This window comes from Colletotrichum tamarilloi (genome assembly GCF_030869305.1).
Source record: "Colletotrichum tamarilloi strain Tom-12 chromosome Unknown Scaffold_14.1, whole genome shotgun sequence".
In the NCBI taxonomy this organism is placed as follows: Eukaryota; Fungi; Ascomycota; class Sordariomycetes; order Glomerellales; family Glomerellaceae; genus Colletotrichum; species Colletotrichum tamarilloi.
Genome location: NW_026849397.1, coordinates 559,938 through 581,635, shown reverse-complemented (window position 1 = coordinate 581,635; position 21,698 = coordinate 559,938). Strand labels below are relative to the sequence as shown.

The window sequence follows — 21,698 nt, the reverse complement described above, 5'->3', positions numbered from 1 at the left end:
GAGGAGGAGGGAAGAAGGGAAGCTAGGCGCCTGTGCGGGTTATGCCTTGCTTCTGCCATGGATGGTGCCCTGTCTGCACATCGTTTCCGGGGGCAACCCTGGCTTCCGCGGCTCATGATGCCTGTCGACCGTTTGGCCGCCCACCCCTCTCCCTTGAACGACCCTCAGGCCAGTTTTGTTCTTCTTCTGCGAGCCTACCCCCCAGACAAGATGCGACGCTACTCAAGGTCGACACCCGCCTCGGCCGAATTCGGTCGCAGCCGGGTGGAATTCTCTAATAAAGTGCGGCGATGTTGTTGCTGGCGAAGAAGAAAAGGGTCCCAGGAAGAAAGAAAGCAAGACCCGGGAGAAGAAAAGATCCGACGACTTCGACTTCTTTGTCTCTCTGCCATGTGCTGAGCACGCTGCTTCAACAAGCCATCAACAACAACACTGCCCCCTCTCTCGCCTTAGTCACCTCGGTTTACCTCCAAGCTTCCACGTTTTTTAATCAATCGTCGCACTCCGGTGATCCGCTAGTCCCAAACTCTTTGTCTTCTTCTCGTGGCTCTATCCATACGGCAACTCCTCCGGCTCCCGAGAAATCATGGAGAACCTCACCACACTCAAGTTGACGGTCGACTCCGAGAAGGGCGTCGCCCTGGTCCGATTTGACCGTCCAGCCAAGAGAAATGCCTTCTCTCAGGTCATGATCGGCGAACTTGTTTCGACGCTGGCTCACCTCGATGCCCTGGAGACCATCCGCGCTGTCGTCGTTACTGGTGGCCCCGAAGGTCCCTTCTGTGGTACGTTTTGCAATTCTTCTCATACCAGTCGAGACAGATTTCAGAGTCGGGCTCCAGAGAACCATGTCTTGAGGGGGGCGCAACAAGCTTACCCCCGTCGTCGGATCCTCTGGCCTCAACTCGTCTTTCTCGGCTTCACTTCCCTTTTCCTTTACCCTTCCACGTGCAATCTGCACACTCATCATCGTTGGCGCCGCGCACGGCAGTCGATGATTTCCCGACCAAGCAACTGCCATCTCAACTCCATCTGATTCCCCACGGACTTGATACACAGGGGGATGTCCGCTGTCGTTCTTGTTTCCAAGTCCCTGAAACGTCATGAAAATCCGCACCAGGGTTCCACTGGCAGGCCCCCCTCTAATCTAATCTAATGGAGGCGCGACGTTGGCTAATCCGTTTTGTGGTGCAGCCGGGATGGATCTCAATGAGCTGGTGCAGATCTCCACGGCAGCGGCCCACCAGCGCGCCTTTCTCAAGGACCTAACAGACGCCTTTGCCAACTTCTCCAAGCCCATCATCGCGGCTGTAGTTGGTTTCGCAGTAAGTTGTGGTGTCGGAAGTGGGAGCCGCCTCCCAACATCTGTGCTTTTCTTTCTTTTCTCTGTTGCCTCGCATGTCTCACAGAAACAAGGCTAACGTGAGAGCCTCAAGTTGGGCGGTGGTTGCGAGATCGCTTTAGCAGTAAGTCAAGAGTTTGCCCCCCCCCCCCCTTTGTTTTTTTTTTTTTTTTTTTTTTTTCCCGCCCCGTCCCCCAAAAAAAAGGAAGAGGTAGGGGCCCCACGGGGGGGGGGGGGGGGGGGCCCCTTTTCGACAAAAGTAAAATTTTTCCCCCCCCCCCCCCCCCCCCCCCACACATGTTTCTGCGAGGTAAAACCCAAACGGCTGACCCTTCACGATCAGTGCGACATGATCTACGCCGCCGAAGATGCTTCGTTCGGACTCCCAGAAATCAAGATCGGAACGATTCCAGGCGCGGGCGGCACTCAGCGTCTAGCTCGTGCGCTGGGCAAGCACAAGGTGAGTAGCCAAACCCAGCCGATTGACTCGTGCTGGCCGACTTGAACAGCCGAAATCTTCGCTCTCACCTTGAAACCGGTGAACTGACCAGCTATAGGCCATGGAGTTCGTCCTTACCGGCGACTCAGCCAGCGGTGCCGAGTTTGAGCGTCTCGGCGTGGTCAACAAGGTGTTCCCACGTCAAGAGGTCGTGCCAGCCGCCATGAAGCTCGCTGAGCGCATCGCCGTCATGTCGGGCCCCGTGACCAAAACTGCGAAGCAAGCCGTTCTCACAGGTGGGCTGCTCCGGCTCCAAAACCGCTACTACGGGGTGGCTCCGGATCCCACCAAGGGATCGAGGGGGCGGGCCCCTGTGCGGACCCCGTGTTCTGACTCGCTAACCCTGCTACAGTCGAGAATAGCCATCTTGATGCCGGGATGACCATGGAGAAATCTCTTTACTACTCGACTTTCAGCCTTGGCGATTTCAATGAAGGAATGACCGCATTCCTGCAAAAGCGACGTCCCGACTTCAAGCACACGTAGGTTTCGGGTGGCCCGTACGTAACTTTCGGGAGAGAACCGCAGCACATGTCACGCGCCGGGTACCGCGCTGCATGGTCATCATACGCACTATAAGGTAATCGGTAGACTCCGTACGCTCGGGTGACTCGATCCAACTACTCTACTCAAGTCCGTGGATTCCACGCGCCTCGGGCTTATCGATCGTTGTTGACTCGTTGATTACTGATGGTCGGGGACCATATTCGTAGTGATGCTGGGCAGCAAACTCTACTAGATACGGCAGCTGATGAATCGAACTTTGTTTGAAATGCCACCGTGCCACGTCGCCTTGGATTTCGGAAGCAAAAAGAGAGCGACTGCAATGATTGCACTTTACAAGTCCATCATGCACTCTTGGCATCGATATCGTGATAGTGTGCACCTCCTCGATTCGGATGGCGTGTCGATGTCACTGTACCCCTATCAACTTGTTCAGGGAGGGCGGTTATGTGAGCAACGAGGAACTTTTGCGCCGAATGTTGCTGTGATCTGCGTGGCGTGCAGTGTGCAGCGCGTTAGATGGTTACAGTGCCATCCGTAGTCTAACCCACCACCCGAATGATTCTTCAGTAGTGTACCCAAGCCCATATGCAAATGATCGTTTTCGTAAGGTAACCTTGGATTCATACTACTTGCCATTTTCGCCTAGGTAGGTCCTGTTACTCCCTGCATGTGTTATTGCCTCTAGAAATACATTGAAATGGAGCAAAAAAAAAAAAAAAAAAAGGCAGTTTCGAGTCCATACCGTGCCTGGTCTTGTTTCGCTCTCATCCTTGGCTGCCTCAATCGTTGTGCTCCCCTTGGCGTAACAGCGACTGCGCCATTTTACCCGCGCGCGCAGCACTCGGTGCAACATTAAAGCGTTGTGCCTGTTGTTCCGACATCAAAGATGGAATTGCGCCACCCGTCTTGTTGATACTCGTGCACTCTGTCGCCTGCCAGCGCAGCCTCTTCGTTCCACATTTTGACGAGACTACCAGGGGCATATACACCCTTGAAGACTCCCCGTCCAGGCTGCGCGACACCCACACGGGTGTACAGATCGGGGTCCTCGGGGGGCACCAGCCTGGCCGCCACAGCTTTGAGGAATGTCCACATATCCTGCGGGTCGGCAATACGAGTGGCCCTCAATCGTTCGCGTGCAAAGAGGAGTTCTCTGTTGGCGAAATGAAGCAGCTCGCCAATGCTGGCCGCAATCTGGGCTTCCAATGCGGCCTTGACCGTGGGCCGAATCAGAGGCTTGAGTAGCCAAGCGAGCCAGGAAAACTTGCTCTTTCGGAGGCTGTAATTGAGATGGTGGATGCGAACACGGACATTGTGCAGCGTCAATATGTCCTCAAGCCGCTCCTTTCCAACCTCCACATCAATAGCAACATCGATACCACGCTCATCCAGGTAAAAGCCCGCAATGCCAGCGTCTGCCAACCTCAATATTCCCGAGTGGAGGCGCAGCCAATATCCGAGGTCTTCGGCTGCAATCGACAGGCCTGATACCGTGATCCTCATGAGAGTCTTCACCGAAGACGTGGTGCGGAAGCGTGCCTTGCGGATCTCGACATCATTCTGTGTGGAGATATTGATCTTGAATGGTAAGAAGGAGCTGTTGTTGACGGTGCGCCCGGGCTCCAAGATAAGGTTCTCTAAAAGGAGATCAATAGCCGGCGCCGATACTTCCACCCGAGGAATCGGGATGTACTGAATTGCCTGCACTACCATGGGTATGAAGACGTTGATGGAGTCTGCCACCAATTCGCCGTTGGTGTACTGATGTGCAGGCGACAGAATTCGCAAGATTCTTCTGGTGGTGTTCATGGCCTTCTTAATATCTGTGTCCTGAAGCACAGAATTCAGAGCAAGATAGACCTTCTCCAGCAACGCATCAAGATCATCGCGTATTGAGGACTCGGATGTCAACTGTCTCGACTTGGCTCTCAGTTCCTTGAAGCGGTCCTCGGCGTGATCGAAGAAGTCAGGGTCCGTCAGTATGTCCTGGAGCAGATTGCCGATCTGTCTGACAAGATTGTCAAATTCTGGATCGCTGTGGCCATGTTCCATGACCGCCTTGAACTGGACCTCAACATCATTCCAGTGCTCACGGTTACCCAAAGACGTCAAGAACAGCCAGAAGTTGTGGAGTGCACGATCAGCCTCTGGATTGGTGTCGATGTCTTCTCGAGCGACCTGGATGGTATCGGAAACTGCGTGCGAATAGGCCAACAAATATCGCCGGATGAGTAATGAGAGAGTCGATACCGAGTCGGAGTAGTCTTTTCTCTCTCGCAAATTGACAATGGTGCTCTTGAGCCTGTGTACCAAGGTCTCTTGTTCCTCGCCGGTGACATGGTCCGTCAGGCTCTGGCCCGCTTCGTCAGCGACACGGGCGACGCCGTCAGTGACAACCTTTGCGATGTCGACGACCTCATCTTCCAAATCGTCCTTAGTCGGGGGAGGCTTCGAGTCCCCGTTGGGATGCTTGACGGCTTCTTCTTCCTCTTTTGAGGGCTCGATATCCTTGGCCGCTTGCTTCGAGACGTCCGACAGGGTGAACGCAGTATCGCGGAAGACCTCTCGACCAATAGTGCTCAGATCCGAAAGTAGCAGGCGAAAATCCGAGTTGGTTAATATCAAGGAACCCACCGTTTGTAAGCTTTTGTACGCTTGGCTATTGTCAGTTTAAACTCTGAACAAACTTTCTTTCCTTGGTAGGAGCCGACGTGGGGTTGCTGGTATTAATAAAATAGAGACGACCCACCTGCTACAGTGTCGGCTCTGGCCTTTGCCTTGGATGCTCGTGCACCGATGTCGTACGCGTCAACTGACAGACGAGCCTTGGTGAGATACCAGATGAAATCTTGGATCTGGTCCTTATCGTTCTTGTGTAATAGTAGCTCGATAAGTTGCTTGATCAAAAGCTTGACGTTGAGAACCAGGGCTCGCCCAGAGTCGCTGAGGTCGGGGGTATCAGGGTTGAGGACATCAGCAGACAGTAGACTGCGCAGGTTGACAATAAGCTGTTCATTGGATGGCATGTAACCCTTCCCGATGGCACGAAGCATCTGGTACGTGTGCAGTTTCTCGTGCAGGCGCTGCTGCAAGGCTGTGTCGTCGTTGTAACGCGGCAGTAGAGGCTCGCGCTCGCGTTCCTCGCGCGATGGGCGGCCGAAGCCGAAGAAGGACATCATTTCGTAATGCGACTGCGGTTGAAGCCAACTGTAGTGCTCGATGCACTTTGCGGCTTGCTGGTGGACGGTAGTTTCTCAAGCTGGCCAAGGTATCGTCGGTCTATTTGGGTTGAGTTGATGCTGTGTCATTTGAAAATCGTCACCATTCAAGCCAAGTCGACAGACACAGCTTAGCTAGCTACCTTACCTCACGCGGGAAGGAATGAAGGAGCACAGCAGCTGCCAGCAGTGACTGGGCAATGACGTAAGTAAAGAGCTAAGCTGAGGTGCAGCCCCACTGCCAGCCACCAATTGAAAGCCGGAAAATCTCAAGGCGGAGCATCGTGTCCGAATGTGGCCCGTGCCTTCCCCGTCTAGCCAGGAGCTTGGGCCGCGGAACCCCCTTTGAGGCCATGAATGGGAAATATGGAAATTCCAAATCATCAAAGATTCCCATCCAGTCAGTTGGTCACTGATCATTTCGTTTCCGCTTTCTCCCCACGATCCTGCCTAAGTCCTCATGTTTGGTTTCCGACCAACAGTACATAGGTTCTACTCTGCTAGTGCTCTCAGCAGGTAAACTATAGGTTGCGAATCCATCATCCAAATGCCATACTGGCTCCACGGATTCGTCACCTTCCATCTTCATGCAGCGATTTAGCTGTTACAGTCTGCCCATTCATGCTAGGTGGCCCTAGAATCAGACACTCAGGGTTAGTGTTTGACATTTGCGAGTAGGCATCCGTAATTCCAAGAAAGTGGATATCTGGGGTCACTTCATGTCAGCCAACTAAGGCAGCTGCATGAGGGGTTGTAGGCAAACTTGGGAGTGTTACTATCTTAGACTGCAGATATCGGTCGAAAGCTATCAGCCCTATTCCATTTCTTTGGCGTCTGGTCTTTATGCCTCCATTGACATGGATTATGTGGCCTGGGTAGCACGGCTCCTGCGATGCGACCACACAGCTATCCCACACTTTTTAGTCTCGGATGAGTCCGTTTGGGTCGGCACCCTAGGCCTTCATGAGAATGATGACGCACACCACTAAGTAACGGGTCCACGTATCCGCGGTTATGGCGCTTATCTTGTCTTGCATACTTCGAATATGAATAGCGTATCTTTCATTAGTTGCAAGCCGCCCGACCTTACATCGATCTTTCTATCTCATCCCATCAACTACGGGTTGGCACTAGTACAAACATCTCCGTATTGTTTCTAACTCTCGCCTGTTGGGAGCTTGTTATACCTGATAAGGGAATATCGGAAATAGGATTGAACCAGTATCTCGCTTGAAATTCCCCTAAATATGTGCATAGTTCGATATGCCGAAGCCAGTCTTCAGTTCATGGAATAGCTCCGCGAAATATCGAGCAGCACATCAGGCCCCTGGATTCGCTAGCACTCGTTCCAAGTTGAGCCAGACGAACTCGCGAGAGCCTTTTAGATAGCATACTGATCTAGCCTTCCTCCATTCTATCAGCTTGAGTCTGAAGACTACCTACAGGGGAGGGAAAGGAGGGGGGGGGGGGGTGGTTTCAACATTGACCCGTACCTCTTTCGTATGAGCAAACTCTGTTAGGACTATACCCTTATGTAAGCAGTATGCTTGTTGTCTGTACAAGTCCTCGAGTAGTAATTTTGCTCGAGGCTTTTTTGTTTTCCTCTATTTTGCTCAAATATCTGTTCTCAATCTCTTTTACTCTGACGTTAAGAGTGTGCAATATGTTCAGAGGAAGAGCATCTTGAAAAGAAAAACATAGAAGAGGAAGCCACAATGTTTTGAGGTCAATTGGTTCTAAACATGCAGGGCTGCAATGTACTCTTTCCGGTAGGTGCATATGACCCTTAGGAACACCATACACACACCCTGGATGGGATCTGTTGAAGTCCCTCCCCCCCGCCCTCCCCCGTAGGTAGGGCCAGTGTCCTCTGTTGAAGTATCACGTAGGCTCAGCAGTCTCCACGCTCCATGTTTCTCAAGAAGTCCCTTGACCCCGATGGAACGGTCTTCAAGTCCTGTTCATGAATTTGTTCCACCTTCTGTTTGGCTTTTGGACTTTCCTTTGGGGAAGATATGGCCAGTCTCCAGTACAAAATCGGATTGGAAATGATTCAGATTCCATCCATGCTTACCTACTGTATGTGAGATAGGACACGAAGAAATAAGTCAACTAATTACTTCAACTTTCCAATTGCGGCAAGACAGTTGCGACCCATCAGCCCATTCCCCCTCACACAACAATCGCTGTGTCTAACAATATCGGAAGGCTGCAGCCAAGGCGTTGCTTTCCGTTGTTGCTGATCACACCAGGCAACCGTGGTGGAACCAACAGCTTACGGGGAGCAGCCGCCTTAGCTAACCCGCTTACTAAGGGAGGATACACGCAGGCAACAGCTCAACCCGGTTGATATGCAGCTGCCTGGTCGCCTTATTCAATGATGTGAGTCAAAAGAATCTCAGCAATTCTCTATTTGATTACACATTAGCCCTTGTTCAGAGTTGCTAGATGATCAGTACATCATCTCGTCATCAAGTTTCTCCTCATCTACATCAGTATCACCTTCTTAAATCTATCCTCGGCTCACTGCTTTCTCAGGTCAGGCAGGTTCTTCGGACTCATTCCGTCGCCAATAAGCGATGTCTTCCCAAAGCGAAGATGATGCTGTGATCATCGACCGCGACGATGTCAGCAACTACAATCCCGAACAAATTCTCCCCGAGACTCCTGAAGTTATCCAGGAACTCAGAGCCTGGCTGAAACCCACTTCATACGACTTCGAAAGCAGCGAGTACCGCAAGCACCTTGGTTCGCACATCCCAGGCACAGGAGATTGGCTGACGGCCAGCCATTCTTACAAGCAATGGCTACAAAGCGAAGATACCGGTCTGCTATGGGTCAAAGGGATCCCAGGGTCTGGAAAGTCGGTGTTGGCTTCGAAGATCATCAAGGAACTCTCGGATAACAACGATGGGAGCCCGGTACTGTATTTTTTCTTTCGACAAATCATTGACGCGAACCATGAACCGGCTGCACTTCTTAGAGATTGGCTTGACCAGGTCTTGGCATACAGCCCACCACTCCAGAAGCGTTTGAAAGGGTATGTGGTGAAGGAGAAGTATAGCGACAAAACTCGATTACTCGCCACTATGTCGATGCAAGACCTGTGGGACGATCTTCGACTGGCGTTTTCGGGACTGCCTGGCAGAGTCTACTGCATTGCTGATGCTCTCGACGAAATGGATCGTGGCAACGATATCTTTCTACAGGCACTGGCCAAGCTTGGCAACTGGAATCCTTCGAAAGTGAAAGTCCTCGTCACAAGTCGTCCGGTTCCCGCCGTTGAGGGTCCTCTACGACATGCCAAATGCAATCAGATTCGTCTTCAAGAGAACGTAGTCGATGCCGATATTTCGACATTTGTGCGACAGGCGCTGAATGTTTCAGGTATCTCCGACCATGATCGACAACTCATCCAGGCGGCCATTCCAGGTCGGGCCAATGGCCTCTTTCTTTATGCCAAGTTGGCCATGGACTCTTTCCTCGAGGCAGGGGCCGATGTCAAGGCAGTTCTCGCCTCTTTGCCAGCCGACATGAACCAGATGTACACCGACTTACTCAACGAACACTCCCGCAGATCAAGAGTGCCCGACGCGATTCAACGTTTGATTCTGCAGTGGGTTACCCATGCGACCCGTCCTCTCAGGCTCCTCGAGATAGCTGAGATGATTGACGTCACATACAACGATGTGGCTCATGATTTGAGGGGCACCAAAGACCTTGTCAGGGCTGCGTGTGGCCCTCTCTTAGAAATCTTGCCGGACGAAACCGTCTGTGTGATCCACCATTCCTTTACAGAGTACCTCAAGGGTACGACCAGATCATCATATGATAACGGCTACCCGGTACTTCGCTGTGGAGACACGCATGCTTGCCTCGGCTCAGCATGTCTGGTGTATCTTCTCTCCGGGGTCTTCGGCGAAGGCAAAGAGGCACAAGACACTCCAATTGTCAAACTGAAGCTCAGGTATCCATTTTTAGCTTATGCGTTGGATAACTGGCATATCCATATTGCTAGATCAACGGCCACGGGCCATGATCAGACCGGAATCAATGTGGCACTGGACAAGCTAATGCGTGGCCCGGATTCTCAGGGCATTTGGACTAAACTTCAGTGGTTCACAATCGGTAATGCAAAATCTGGCATAACGCCCCTCCACATCGCCGCAATGCATGGGCTCACTGCATACGCAAAACATCTTTTTTTGTCTCCCGAGACTGAGATAGACGCGGTGGACGTTCACGGAATGACTCCCTTATGGTGGGCTGCTACGAATGGGATGGCCGGCGTCATTCAGGTCCTCATAGACGCTGGTGCAAATCCCGATCATGATGAGACTAGTAGTGGTCGCAAGCCGTTGCACGAGGCCGCTTCGAAAAACTATCCCGAGGTCGTCAAAGTCCTCCTTAGCGCTGGTGTGAATCCCTTGACTGAGAAGACAAGGGAAAACCCTGGGCGTCGGTGTGGAAACGCACCTCGATCGATCGGACATACACCCCTGATGGTGAGTGACCACGTCTTTGCTGACTACGTGCTTACATATCTGTTGATCGTTTCGCTGACCTTTTGATAATGCAGTATGCTTGCAGGAACGGACATCTGGAGGCCCTGAATGCATTTTTGCCTTTTCTCAAAGATGAAGAATCCCTCCATCGAGCTCTTGCCTGGTCTGCTGGATCGGGCCGGCACGATTTAGTCCAACGGATCCTCCAACTTCCCGAGGTTGATATCAATCGCAAGGTCCATGGCGGAACCCCTCTGTTCATGGCAAGCCAGCGTGCTCAAATCAAGACCATCGAGCTCCTCCTCAATGAAGGAGCGGACCCAACAATCCGATGCGAGTTTTATGACGAATTTGCTGGGATGGGCCGCATGAGAATGTTCCTGTCTCGTGATGAAACGGATCGGAATCGAATTGTTGGAATCACACCTTTGTACGCCGCTCTCGAACAGTGTCGCAGAGGGTATTCTCTAGAGGCCGAGCCAGATAAGCTCAAGAGCCTGCTAGAGTTATTCATAGAGAAGGGGGCCGACATTCACGATCGATCTCCTTCTGGTGATTCTCTGCTGCACATAACAACCGGTAATCCCGTATGGGTGAGAATTCTGCTTGACGCAGGCGTCGATGTCAATGCCGTCAATAGCGATGGATGCACTGCCCTTCACGGGAAGGTGATGGCAGAGTCTCTGTCTCTTCTCGTAGAGACCGGTAAGGCCGATATCAATAGGAAGGCCACTTCTAATGGGAAAACGCCGCTTCTCATTTCGCTTGACGACTACCACACAGACACGACCCTCAAGCTCATCGAGTACGGCGCAGACTGCACCATCGTTGATAATACCGGCAATGGCCCTCTGCACATTGCCTTGCAATCCTACAGCGCAGAACCCGAAGTCATAGAAGCACTCTTACGCGCTGGCGCAGACCTGACTTTGAGAAACAAATCTGGACAAACGCCCTTGGACGCCATGTTCTCTCGGAACTCACGAGTCTTCGACTTGTTGGACGTGGTAATTCAAGCCGGCGTGGATATCAATACAAGAGACAAGAATGGCGCAACAATTCTCTTTCAGGCTGTCTCAGGGAAGGCCTCCAGCTCAGAGACTGAACTGCAAGACACAATCATGAAGCTACTAGACAGGGGTGCCTTATTGAAAACTCGAGACTTTGAGGGGAGGTCCCTTCTACACGAGGTAGTCAAGTCACAGAATGGGCCTCGGGCTTCTTTCAGTCGGCAGGAACCTGGTCCTTCCACCTTGGATTTCCTCGTGAGTCTAGGTCTGGACGTTCATGACACAGATTACCAAGGCAACAATTTGATTCACGAATTATGCTGGCGAATCAATACCGAATTCAGATCCAAGGACATGCTCGATATGCTGAGGATGCTGCTCAACTTGGGCCTTGACGTTGATCAACCCAATAGTCGTGGTCGAACACCACTTCATCGACTATGTATTAAGGCCGAAAGTGGTAACATCGACAAGGACGAGACCTGCCTTTCACTGATTGTATCTCTTACGAAAGACATCAATGTTCGCGACAGGGATGGCATCGCCCCGTTGCATCTAGCCGTAACGGTGTCAGAGGATCTCACAAAGAAGCTGCTTGATGCCGGTGCGGACCCTACGATCGAGACATACGAAGGATTGACGCCGCTTCACCTTGCTGCTAGATGTCGGCAGGGCAATATTGTTGGTATGCTTCTTGACGCTCTTCACAATCGAGGTTCGGACAAACCACTTGACAGTCCGATGTGGCGAGGAGCCTGGCTGAGGGCGGCGAGTGCAAGCCCAATCCCTGGGGTCAACGCCACAGCCAACGGATACACAAACGGGTGCGACTGCACACCGCTCTACTTCGCTGCTCTCTCAGGGAGACCAGAGATAGTGTCAATGTTGCTCGCCGCAGGAGCCAATGTCAAGGGGGTGAGTTTACGGCCCGCGATTACCGGATTCGAGGATGAGCTCGAACTATGGCGTAGGAAATTACCTCATGTCAAGGAGAATGGGGCGTGTGGGGGTCTTACGAAGGAAGATGCCACACGGCCGTATTCGAGTGATGGGCGCAGCGGCAGGGATAAACTCGACCCTCTCGAGGACACGGCAAGACTCGAAGAGATTATAGAGATGGTCTTGGAACATGGCGCTGATCTGACCCAGCAGAATCTCTGGGGCACGTCTGATACAGCATACGGTTCCCTAAGCGACACAACCACTTCCGACTGTCGAGACTATGCGCTTAAGTGCCTATCAGGTGCAACCAAGAAGCACTCGTTGAAGAGCTCGCAGGCAGCAGCACATCTTGGCCAGAGATTACCTACCTTTGACGAGAAACTCATCCCCCACCGACGTGAAGCCACATACAAGGCACTCCGTGAGCCTGGAGTCATCATACCAGGCAAAGCAAACGAGACTTTGTTCATCACGCGACTTAGACGTCGCGAGTACGATGTCATGGAAGAGTTGTTCAACTTGGGCGTGGACTTTCTGGCCCCTCACCAGATCAGTGGGCTTACCAACTTGGGGATCCTCGTCAGAGGAGGTTTTACTTCTCTTGTCAATCGCATTGGCTTGCTCGTTTCGCAAGCACAGGTCGAAAAGGGCATTTGGTCCGCTCCGGTTGATGGAAAGCAAGCTGGATTTGGCCACAACAAGGCATGGGCCCACGACGTGTCACACTGCAGCGGCAAAGAATCTCGTCTAGCATTCCTGTTGCAGGCAGTCCATCAGGCGGTTCCTGTATTCGGTATGGTATGTCTCCTTGTAGAGACCTTTGGCGTTGATTTCAATGAAGATGGTGTCCTTCACTCGCTTGCCAAAGGCTATCACTGGTGGCATGTCGCTCAAGCTTTACCGTACCTACTCAGTAAAGGTGCAAACCTCGAAACTAGAAACTCAAGAGGGCAGACGCCGCTTCATGTAGCCTTGGGCACGGAAGATGGCGCCGGATTGTTCCACGTGGACGCCGCTCATCAGTTGATCCTGAGTGGAGCAGATGTTAACGCTGTGGACAAGGCTGGACGAAGCTGTCTTTCTTATGCAGGGCAAGATATCGACCTAACTCGTTTGCTGGTCAAGCACGGCGCGATAGTTCACGCGGATGCGATCTTTGGTGCTATCAACAAGATGCAACCAGGAGTGCTCGATGCTCTCTTGTCTGCCGGGGGTGATGCCAACATCCGGACCGAGAAGAACGACAAAGAACCATGGGAACCCGAAACCCGTCGGTGGGACCTGAGAAAGCTCCCAGACGCCGAGTGGTACCCCTTACATCGCGTTGCGGCGAAGTCTGGTAACACGACTTATGACCAGAAGCAGAGAACCAAGCTTCACTCCTCAGCTCTTAGCTTGATCGAAGTCCTCTTGTCCCACGGAGCCGACCCACTGTCCAATTTTTCAAGATGCTCTGGCAAAGACTGCTACCATCAAAAGATTTACTCCCGGCTGCAAGCTAAAGGTTTGTACATGTTTGACGAAGCGCCCGATAGTTATGACGCTGTGGGTGGCCCAGACTACTCTTTCGAGCCGCACCTCCATGAGGACTGTGTCGTTCTACATCAGCTCTTAGCTGATGGACACATCGTGCATCCTTTCTTGAAGCTGCCGGCGATCGACGCAAATCATCGTGACGGTAGTGGTAGAACTCTTCTCCATGCTGCTTGCTCCTCTAAACGGGGTCCCGATGTGCCCTTGGACTTACTACCAGGAGATCCATGGGACCCCCAGACATCGAAAGAGGTATCGGTCTTCGACCATCTCGTCTCCCTCGGCGCGGATGTGGAAGCGCGAGACACCCACGGGCAAAACATACTTCACCACATGCTGAGCCCTCCTTCAAAGCATATTTACGAGACACCAATCATCGAAAAGTCACTCACCTACACGATAGAGAAGCACCCATCGATTATCGATCAAAGAGACAATGAAGGGAAGACACCGCTGTACCTGGCCATCCACCGAGCTCTGTACGAAAAGAGGACGACAGCCGCGGACGCACTTCTCAGAGCCGGAGCGGACCCCCTCATCCCTGACAACGAAGGCAACACTGTTCTGCACGTTCTCTCTCGCATGCTTTGGGTCTCCTCTATGCGACCGCTGTTTAACGCGCTCGTCGAGCGCGGATGCGACGTCAACGCTCGCAATTTGAAGGGCGAGACGCCGCTATTCTGGTACTACGCGGGGTTCGAGAAAGAGCTGCACGAAGTCTACACGTTCAATCGTGACCCGCAATTGTACGACGAAGAGGGCGGGATCGGAGCGTTCGAGGCGGCGTGCGCGGACTTTGGGGCGGTAGATGACGATGGACGGAGCTTATTACACGTTGCGGCGGAGGGCCACGTTCTTCGATTCAAGACTCTGACGGCGAGAGAATTGGATCCTTTATTGGAGGACAATAGCAGGAAGACGGCGGTCGATGTCGCGGCTGCGTGTGGGAACAAGGGGGTGTTGAAGCTGTTCAGGCGGGTCGATGCTGTGGATGATTTGGAGGAGGATGACGAAGATGAGTCGCTCAATGTGAACGATGTTTTTTGGCCTCGTTGAACTACTCAGTCTGCCAGATGAATAATTTCTTTGCAACTGGATAGTTTCCTCCCAGAAACCTTCACGGCTTCCGCGGTATACAGATTCCAGAGATGATTGAACGGAAGCAATTGTTCTCACTGGTGTAAAGTAAGATCTTGCAGGATACGTGCCCAGCCTGCCTACTGAGTCTATGAACCGCATTTTCCCCTCTATTTCATACCAAGGCCGAGTATAGCGCCGCCGGGTATCATTTTCGCCTACAACTAGGAGACGAGACCATTTTGAACATGCACAAAAGGCGCGTACAGCTGCCTTACGAGGAGCCTTGGCGTGTCGCGGAAGCAGGAGTCTATGAACATGGGTGAGATCTTGGCAGGCTCCGCGTTTTGCAGGCTGATTTCTCTCTCACCGAAGTCACAGAGTCTCACCTTCGACCAAAATTCTGGCAGGACTCGGTTATCTTTCCTACCCGTCAATCCGATCATGGCTCAGGAGAACACGCGTATTGGGAGGTTTTTCGATAAACTTAGCTTGGGTCCGGGGAGTGTCGGCGTGCTAGCACAAACTCAGCGCGGGGAGTATCGGACAATGTGTCGCGCTTGGTGGCTTGTTGTCTGTGTGAGCGTGAGACTGACTGCCCTCGGTTCCGGAATTTGCGCGGGCGGTCACCGCGTTGGATGCCGAAGCTAAGAGCCGCCGGATTGTTACCCATCCCGGTAGCTGAAGGGGGAGAAGTGGTCCAATGGGCGTTAGTAGCTGGCTTGCCGTTATGGGGTTGGACAGGGGTGAGGCTGGGGATGGACTTTTGGGGGAGCGGAGATCCTTGTTAATAGGGGCTGTGGGTGACTTGAGATGAGGACTGCTGCGAGAAGGGAGTCAAGTGACTAGTAGATTTGAGAGAAAAGGTATTCCGTCTGTGTGGGTTGGAGATAATGTGGGAATGGTTTCTCGGCGGATTCGAGCTGGGACAGATTGAACCGTATGTTCGATATGATACCAGACTGCGTTTTCTGCGTTGAGGGACGAACCCGCCGGTATGGAATTCTCCCCGGTCAACCACCCCGGCTAAGTTAGAAAACCCAGCAAGTACTTTGAAGGACCCGGTATCTTGCATTGGCAAAATGGCAATAATGATCGATTGGTACTATGAGGTATACGTATCTCATCCTACGCCTGACTTTCCACTCTTGTCTACAGACCAATATGAATCTAGACTTTTGCATGCGGCAGCGCCCAGTCTCCACCTTCTAACTCTTGTGCGTGACCTCCACATGAGAAGCCTCCGCCTCCTTAAGCGCGCTCGAGGCATTGCCAGTGCCCACCTCAGCAGACTCGCCATCAAAGATGTAAGCCATGTTCTCTAGCGTCCGGCCCCTCGTCTCGGGGTAGTAGAACCAGACGCTGATGAGCATGATGACGAGAACGGCGAGGAAGACAAAGTAGTACTTCCATTCAATGGCCTCGAGGGCAACAGGGTTGACGAAGGTGTTGAAAAAGACGCAGCCGATGCTCACCATGAGAGCTACCGTAAGGCCCTTGGCGCGCAGGCGGTAGGGCCAGATCTCGACAGGGTAAGATACCATGAGCGGGGTCAGGGCGATGTCGTAGCCGAGGTAGAAGCTGTGAGAATGTTTAGTTGGTTGTGTCTCCTTTCTCGTCCTTGGGACTAGTGATCACTAGGGATGGAGGGATCTTACATGAAGAGGAAGGGGATTACTGCTGTGCCGGTTGGGGCGTTGCCAGTGTTGGCGAAGCTGCCGGAGAGGCCGGTGACAATGGAGAAGGAGATCAACATGATGGTTCCCTATCTTCCTGTCAGTGGTTATTGCTGGATCTTGGTATGTGTCTTGACTGACCGAAGCAAGGAACAGTCCTCGCCGGCCAGCTCTGTCAACCATGATGGCAGCAGTGGAGGCGCATATCAGATTCCAGATTTGGATGCAAGCTGAAATGAGTGTTTGGTCGTCGACAGAGGTAATGCCGACAGAGGACTAGAATGCCATATGTCAGAGCTTGGTTCCACTTTGCAAGGGGTCAAGTATTGTGGATGGTTTCACTTACAAGCACCATGGCTAGATAGTAGCTGACGACGCCAACACCGCACTAGAGTCAAATAAGTATAACATCCTGATAGGCGATTTCAATCTACTGACCCATTGTGCAAATACGCCCAAGCTGACGGAAATGAAGAGTCGGTGTCGGTTTCCGGGAGTGGCCCAGAGATCGGACCACTTTGTCTCCGAATGAGCTTCCTTCTCCGCTCGGATAGTGTCTTCGATTTCCATCATCTCAAAGTTGACGAGAGGTGAGTGGGTGTCGCCACCGGCGTGGTTTCGAGCAATAATTGCCCTCGCTTCGTCGGTTCGGTCTACTGAGACAAGCCACCTAGGAGACTCCCCGATGAAGAGCAGACCGGGGATCGAGAGCACGGGCAGAGTCACTTGCAACAGCGAGGGCAGTCTCCACGCCCAGTGGTCGAGATTTCTCGTGCCGTACGTCGCCCAGGCGGCCACCACCGCACCAAAGTACCAGCCACAGTTGTACAAAGCAGAAACCATCCCGCGGTGCGTCGGATAGGCGTTTTCCGTGATTAACAGAGGCGCCGAGAGGAAGAATCCAGAAGCACAGCCGATGAGGAAGCGAGCGCAGACGAAGGCGGTGTCGTTTGGTGCTGCAGTCTGCAGGATGGATCCGGTGCCCAGACAGACCCACGAGATGTAGATGCCCATCTTGCGGCCGTACTTATTGCAGACCCACGCGGCGGCGGGGTAAACGAGGACGTTCCCGAGGGAGTAGGCGGCGTTGACGAAGCCTAGCCAGGCGCCTGTCGGTTGCTTCATGAAGGCATGCCACTGGGGTAGCGCAAGGAGGCCGTTCATCATGGAGCCATCGTACCCGTTCGCGGAGGCACACATGATGAGGGAGGCGATGCAGAGGTTAAGGCGGAGGATGTGAGTCTGCTTGTACCAGGGGCCAATGTCAGGTAGGACGGCCGCCAGTTCGGCGCCGACGGCTTTGGCGTTTGCTTCTTTTGCGTGGCCCATTATTGAAGGAATGACGTTTGAGAGAAAGGTAGAGATAGTGATGTCTCAAGCAGAAGTTCTACCAGATGGACGGGACATGTCGTTGCTATATATCGTTTGTCTGGGATCCATAGCGTGCCCCATGGGGTTGCCTTTCTTCCTTGGCGTTCAAAGTAACAGATATTGCTCGGCTCGGTCTTTGACGGCCGGGGAATGGTAGCATCCGCGTGAACTTCGGGAGGAATCAACATGGCTCAATGGCTAATGCAAGCCTGCTAGGTCGTCCGATGTTACTGATGTACCAATGCCCACGTTACTTGCGGAGAGAAAACCCCGCATAGCCCCCTGTTACTTCAAGCGCGGTAGTGGGCCAATGACGCTGATGATCAGGCCCCAGACACGACTTGTCAAGACTCAAGCGGTTGCAAGAAACTCCGCTTCTCTCACACCACGCTGCCCTTGCCCCCCCCCCCCCCCAAAGTTTCCAGTTTTGATATGTGTGGATTCGTGGGGGATATAACGCGGGTTGTAACACCGGGTCTCTTTCACGCTAACGGGGTTCTTGACCTTTGTCAAAATGGGGCCAGTGCTACTGGCGGCAGGCAGTCGGGAACGCGGGCATTAGGAGGCGGCTGAGAGGAGGGCGGCGGCTCGCCCTTCCCATTCCACCTTTCCGAACAAATGACTCGTAAGTCTCGGTGAGGCTATGCGGCTTTGCGTAGGTGTGCGGACTGACGGACCGTTTCTCCCTCGCGTTGTAACTGGACACACAAGCTCATCAATGTCTTGGTAAATATGTGGCAAGTTTATAAGTAAGTTTTCATTACGGTCATCAGCTTTACTACAAGTTGTTCTCCAACTACAAGAGTTATTGAGTCTATCTCTCCCAATCCTTGCAGCTTTGTTTTCAAGTGCGACACATGAGCAATCATCTAATCTAAGAATCTGGTGTCAAGGCATGCAGAAGATGTAAAGGGATTGCGAGATTTTGAGCGGATTGATCAGGAGAGGGTTGACCATTGAGTTGCGGTCAACCGAGGTATTGAGTTGTCTCACGAATGATTATAGGTAACATGAACATGTTACCCACCCCCGGACGCATAAGTCTTCAAGTAGTTCCGCAATGAACACTGCCAAACTTGAACCATGCAATTTGATGCTGCAGTAATCCGCTGTTTCTCGAGACCAGTGTAGAAGATGGGCAGCTGAAGGTCCAGAACGGTGATTGATGAGCCCACATTCCGAATAATGCCCGAGCACATGCGACCTTCAATTCTGACTTTTCGGCAGCGTTTGTTCCTTCTTCATATTTGATGCAATACGGATGCGCTCTCTCTTCACTTTAGCAATATTTCATCATTGAGCCTTCTGGGAACGCTACAGGTACACTCCCTGGACTACTATCGTATTGCGTTAGACGAAAGTCGGAAATAATGTTACTGATCTGAGGTCATGATGGAGACAACTGAGATGCTCAGACTTTCATCATCTTGCATGGCCATATTGGCTTACATCCTTGAGATTTCCGTAGCTGGGTATTTACCTGTGTATGAGAATGAGAAGGATAAAGACATAGTGCACCGATCGCTACAGCGGTCACCACAACAGCGAAATCAATTATGTGAAAGTATGCAGGGGCTATTAGAGCGGAATGATAGCACCATTTCTTGTAAATTCAACAACACTCAAAAAGATAACATTCGCAGCATTCGTGGTAGCATTTAGGGAGAGCGGCGGCAGTCTTGTGGGGTAACTGATCACGCGTAGACATGAGACTTGATCAATGTCTTCAACTACCATCTTGAGATAGGCCTTTAGACTTGCCATGGGGTCATGGTCGGTTCCTTTTCACGATTGATCTTAGGCGTGATTATGAGTTCTGAGTTCATCGCAGGATGCGATCGTCTAAACATGATCCGACTTTACTCTACCTGGACTATTTGCGCAGGAGCACTGCCAAGGCTCAGACCACCAAAAAGGTAGCCAACATGTCATCATAATCATAAAAGGCTGTATTTTCTAATCAGTTTTGTATCGTTCACAATTATTTTTACTCTATTAATAGAAAATGGAAGAAATTATCAGCACACAAGCCTCACTTTTGATTGGTATCCCGACAGCGAAATGGGACCGTGAGAGGCTAGAAATGTTCACCATAGGCTCTGAATCTATCATTTAAACCAGTCTAAAAGTTAAGCACTTGTCTCAACGTGCTTACTTATCATTTTTGAGCAAAACGCCAGTCGGCAGTCGTGCTAGTCGCCACTTTCGTAAACTCGGTCGGCCAGGTTTTTCATAATTAAGAATCAAACTAGACTTAGTATGTCTAAACACTTAAGATCGAGATCTCAAAACACCCTGGAACTTTGCATACATCGACGTAAAGAAGGCAGACATTAGACCTGGCTCAAAAGAACTTAAGTCAAGTCCCTTTTTTTCCGCGGAATTTCACCAGTTGCCAAGGAGCAGACTTGTGGTATCTTACGAAGAGAAGTTATTGCTTTCGAAATACCACACATTTTGAGGTCCATCACTCTTCTCAAATTTACGTTTTCTCAAAGTCAACCAGGGGCATTGCATACTAACTCTCAACACTTAGGGACAACGTAAGATAGTATGATTATTCGAATTAGTTATTCGACACTTCGAGCTCGAGACCGAGAATATGTGAGTGGCAACGGCAATGCGGTCGAGTATATTGCTAATATTGCCGAGGCCATATGTTGATACCGACAACGTTTACGGGGCGGGTAGTCCCGGCATCGTACGACACCTTTTCGTGGAATCTGCACTCACGTTCGACAGCTTGATCAAGAGTACACATAATGAGTCAGTTTATCCAGGATTGCGAAAGCTGAGTATGAGAAACGTTGGTAAATTTGGCTGTTGGCATATGACATGTCGCCATCCGCTTCAAGGCTCAACATCGAGCTGGAGGGGTCACGGAGCGGATGTCCATTTCTTGAGCCCGGTGTGGATGACTGAAAAAGCTCAAGTTTCGAAATTCGGTTTACGTATGGTCTATAGATCAACGTAAATTTGAGGTGCAACTCCGGTAAAGCTGGCTGGGTGTGCCTGCTGCTATTTTAGACGGTCACCCTACGTTGGCGAGCCCTTCATGGCAGCACGCTGATCGTTGAGGTCTCCTTGTCTCGTAGATCAAAGGCGCCAAATCAGTGCGTCGAAATATGGTAGACTGCTATGATCTCAACGCAAAGCATCAGATTGGACTCATTATTCACCAACATTTCACGACTATCGCATCGTGCATTGGTGTCCGAATGCCGCGGTTGATTCTACGTAGTGAATACCTTGGAATTTCGATGTTGAGACGTCTGAACTAAGTTAAATGTGGCACAGATGCTACCCCGGACTTACAGATACTGTCGAGTCAAGAAGGCGAATGTGGGAATTCACCGACTACATCTAAAGTTGGAGTATCAGTCCCATTGACAGTTTCAACATGGGTGGGTCATCACCGAGATCGAAGATCTGCCAACTTAGCTCCCAGTTTCAGCATTTTGCCCCATGAGTTTAAACAAAACCCTCTACGCGACCGGCGGAAACAGGTGCCTCACAAGTACAATTCCTTAGGGTGACCAGAGCCTGCCGAAGCTTCCATTCTTGAACCAAACCGACAACGAAGCAGCCTAGTCGCGACCTCGAGCATGGGTCGACGAATCAGAATAATTCTATCTGCAATGCTCATCACCTTGGTCACTGGGCAAATTGAGGAAACTTGCTTTTCGGGGAGGCTATCAGCTGTCATCCGGGGACGGTCCAAGTACTAGAAGAATGGCGCCTGGCCCGTGTGTGTGAACCGAATCCTTGGGAAATGCCCTTTCCGACGACCTGAAGTTCAAAGCCTACCAATCCGATCAGGTCTGAGTCGAATTGTATGACTCCAACTGACCAGCTAACTCGATTCAGTCCAAACCTCGTCTGATAGTCGCACCCGGAAGCCCGACGGGTTCCGGTTTTTCTTGTCAGATTTAGCCCCATTAAGTGCTGTTCTACTCCTCTTGGCTTGCACCAACCGCACTACAGAATGCCGCCGTCCCGGCAGATCTGCACTACTGCA

General features: G+C 51.7%; 5 protein-coding genes across 5 annotated transcripts; 3 read left to right on the top strand and 2 right to left on the bottom strand.

The window, feature by feature from the left end:
- Window positions 1–57: 57 nt before the first annotated feature.
- CTAM01_05601 (uncharacterized protein) lies at window positions 58–399 on the top strand (the record flags this gene model as incomplete). Its single annotated transcript, XM_060521631.1, has 1 exon — window positions 58–399. One exon carries the CDS (start codon window positions 58–60, stop codon window positions 397–399), a length of 342 nt encoding a protein of 113 aa, XP_060383845.1.
- Window positions 400–586: 187 nt separating this feature from the next.
- CTAM01_05600 (enoyl-CoA hydratase/isomerase) lies at window positions 587–2,327 on the top strand (the record flags this gene model as incomplete). Its single annotated transcript, XM_060521630.1, has 6 exons — window positions 587–785; window positions 1,195–1,325; window positions 1,437–1,466; window positions 1,686–1,802; window positions 1,900–2,077; window positions 2,194–2,327. The coding sequence occupies 6 exons, from the start codon at window positions 587–589 to the stop codon at window positions 2,325–2,327; spliced, it is 789 nt and encodes a 262-aa protein (XP_060383844.1).
- An 873-nt stretch (window positions 2,328–3,200) lies between these two features.
- Window positions 3,201–5,524, bottom strand: CTAM01_05599 (uncharacterized protein; the record flags this gene model as incomplete). Its single annotated transcript, XM_060521629.1, has 2 exons — window positions 3,201–5,002; window positions 5,098–5,524. The coding sequence occupies 2 exons, from the start codon at window positions 5,522–5,524 to the stop codon at window positions 3,201–3,203; spliced, it is 2,229 nt and encodes a 742-aa protein (XP_060383843.1).
- Window positions 5,525–8,145: 2,621 nt separating this feature from the next.
- Window positions 8,146–14,612, top strand: CTAM01_05598 (uncharacterized protein; the record flags this gene model as incomplete). The annotated part of the gene is made up of 2 exons (XM_060521628.1): window positions 8,146–10,071; window positions 10,146–14,612. 2 exons carry the CDS (start codon window positions 8,146–8,148, stop codon window positions 14,610–14,612), a joined length of 6,393 nt encoding a protein of 2,130 aa, XP_060383842.1.
- Window positions 14,613–15,841: 1,229 nt separating this feature from the next.
- CTAM01_05597 (low-affinity glucose transporter HXT1) lies at window positions 15,842–17,638 on the bottom strand (the record flags this gene model as incomplete). Its single annotated transcript, XM_060521627.1, has 5 exons — window positions 15,842–16,214; window positions 16,292–16,398; window positions 16,451–16,585; window positions 16,656–16,697; window positions 16,748–17,638. 5 exons carry the CDS (start codon window positions 17,636–17,638, stop codon window positions 15,842–15,844), a joined length of 1,548 nt encoding a protein of 515 aa, XP_060383841.1.
- Between the last annotated feature and the right edge of the window lie 4,060 nt (window positions 17,639–21,698).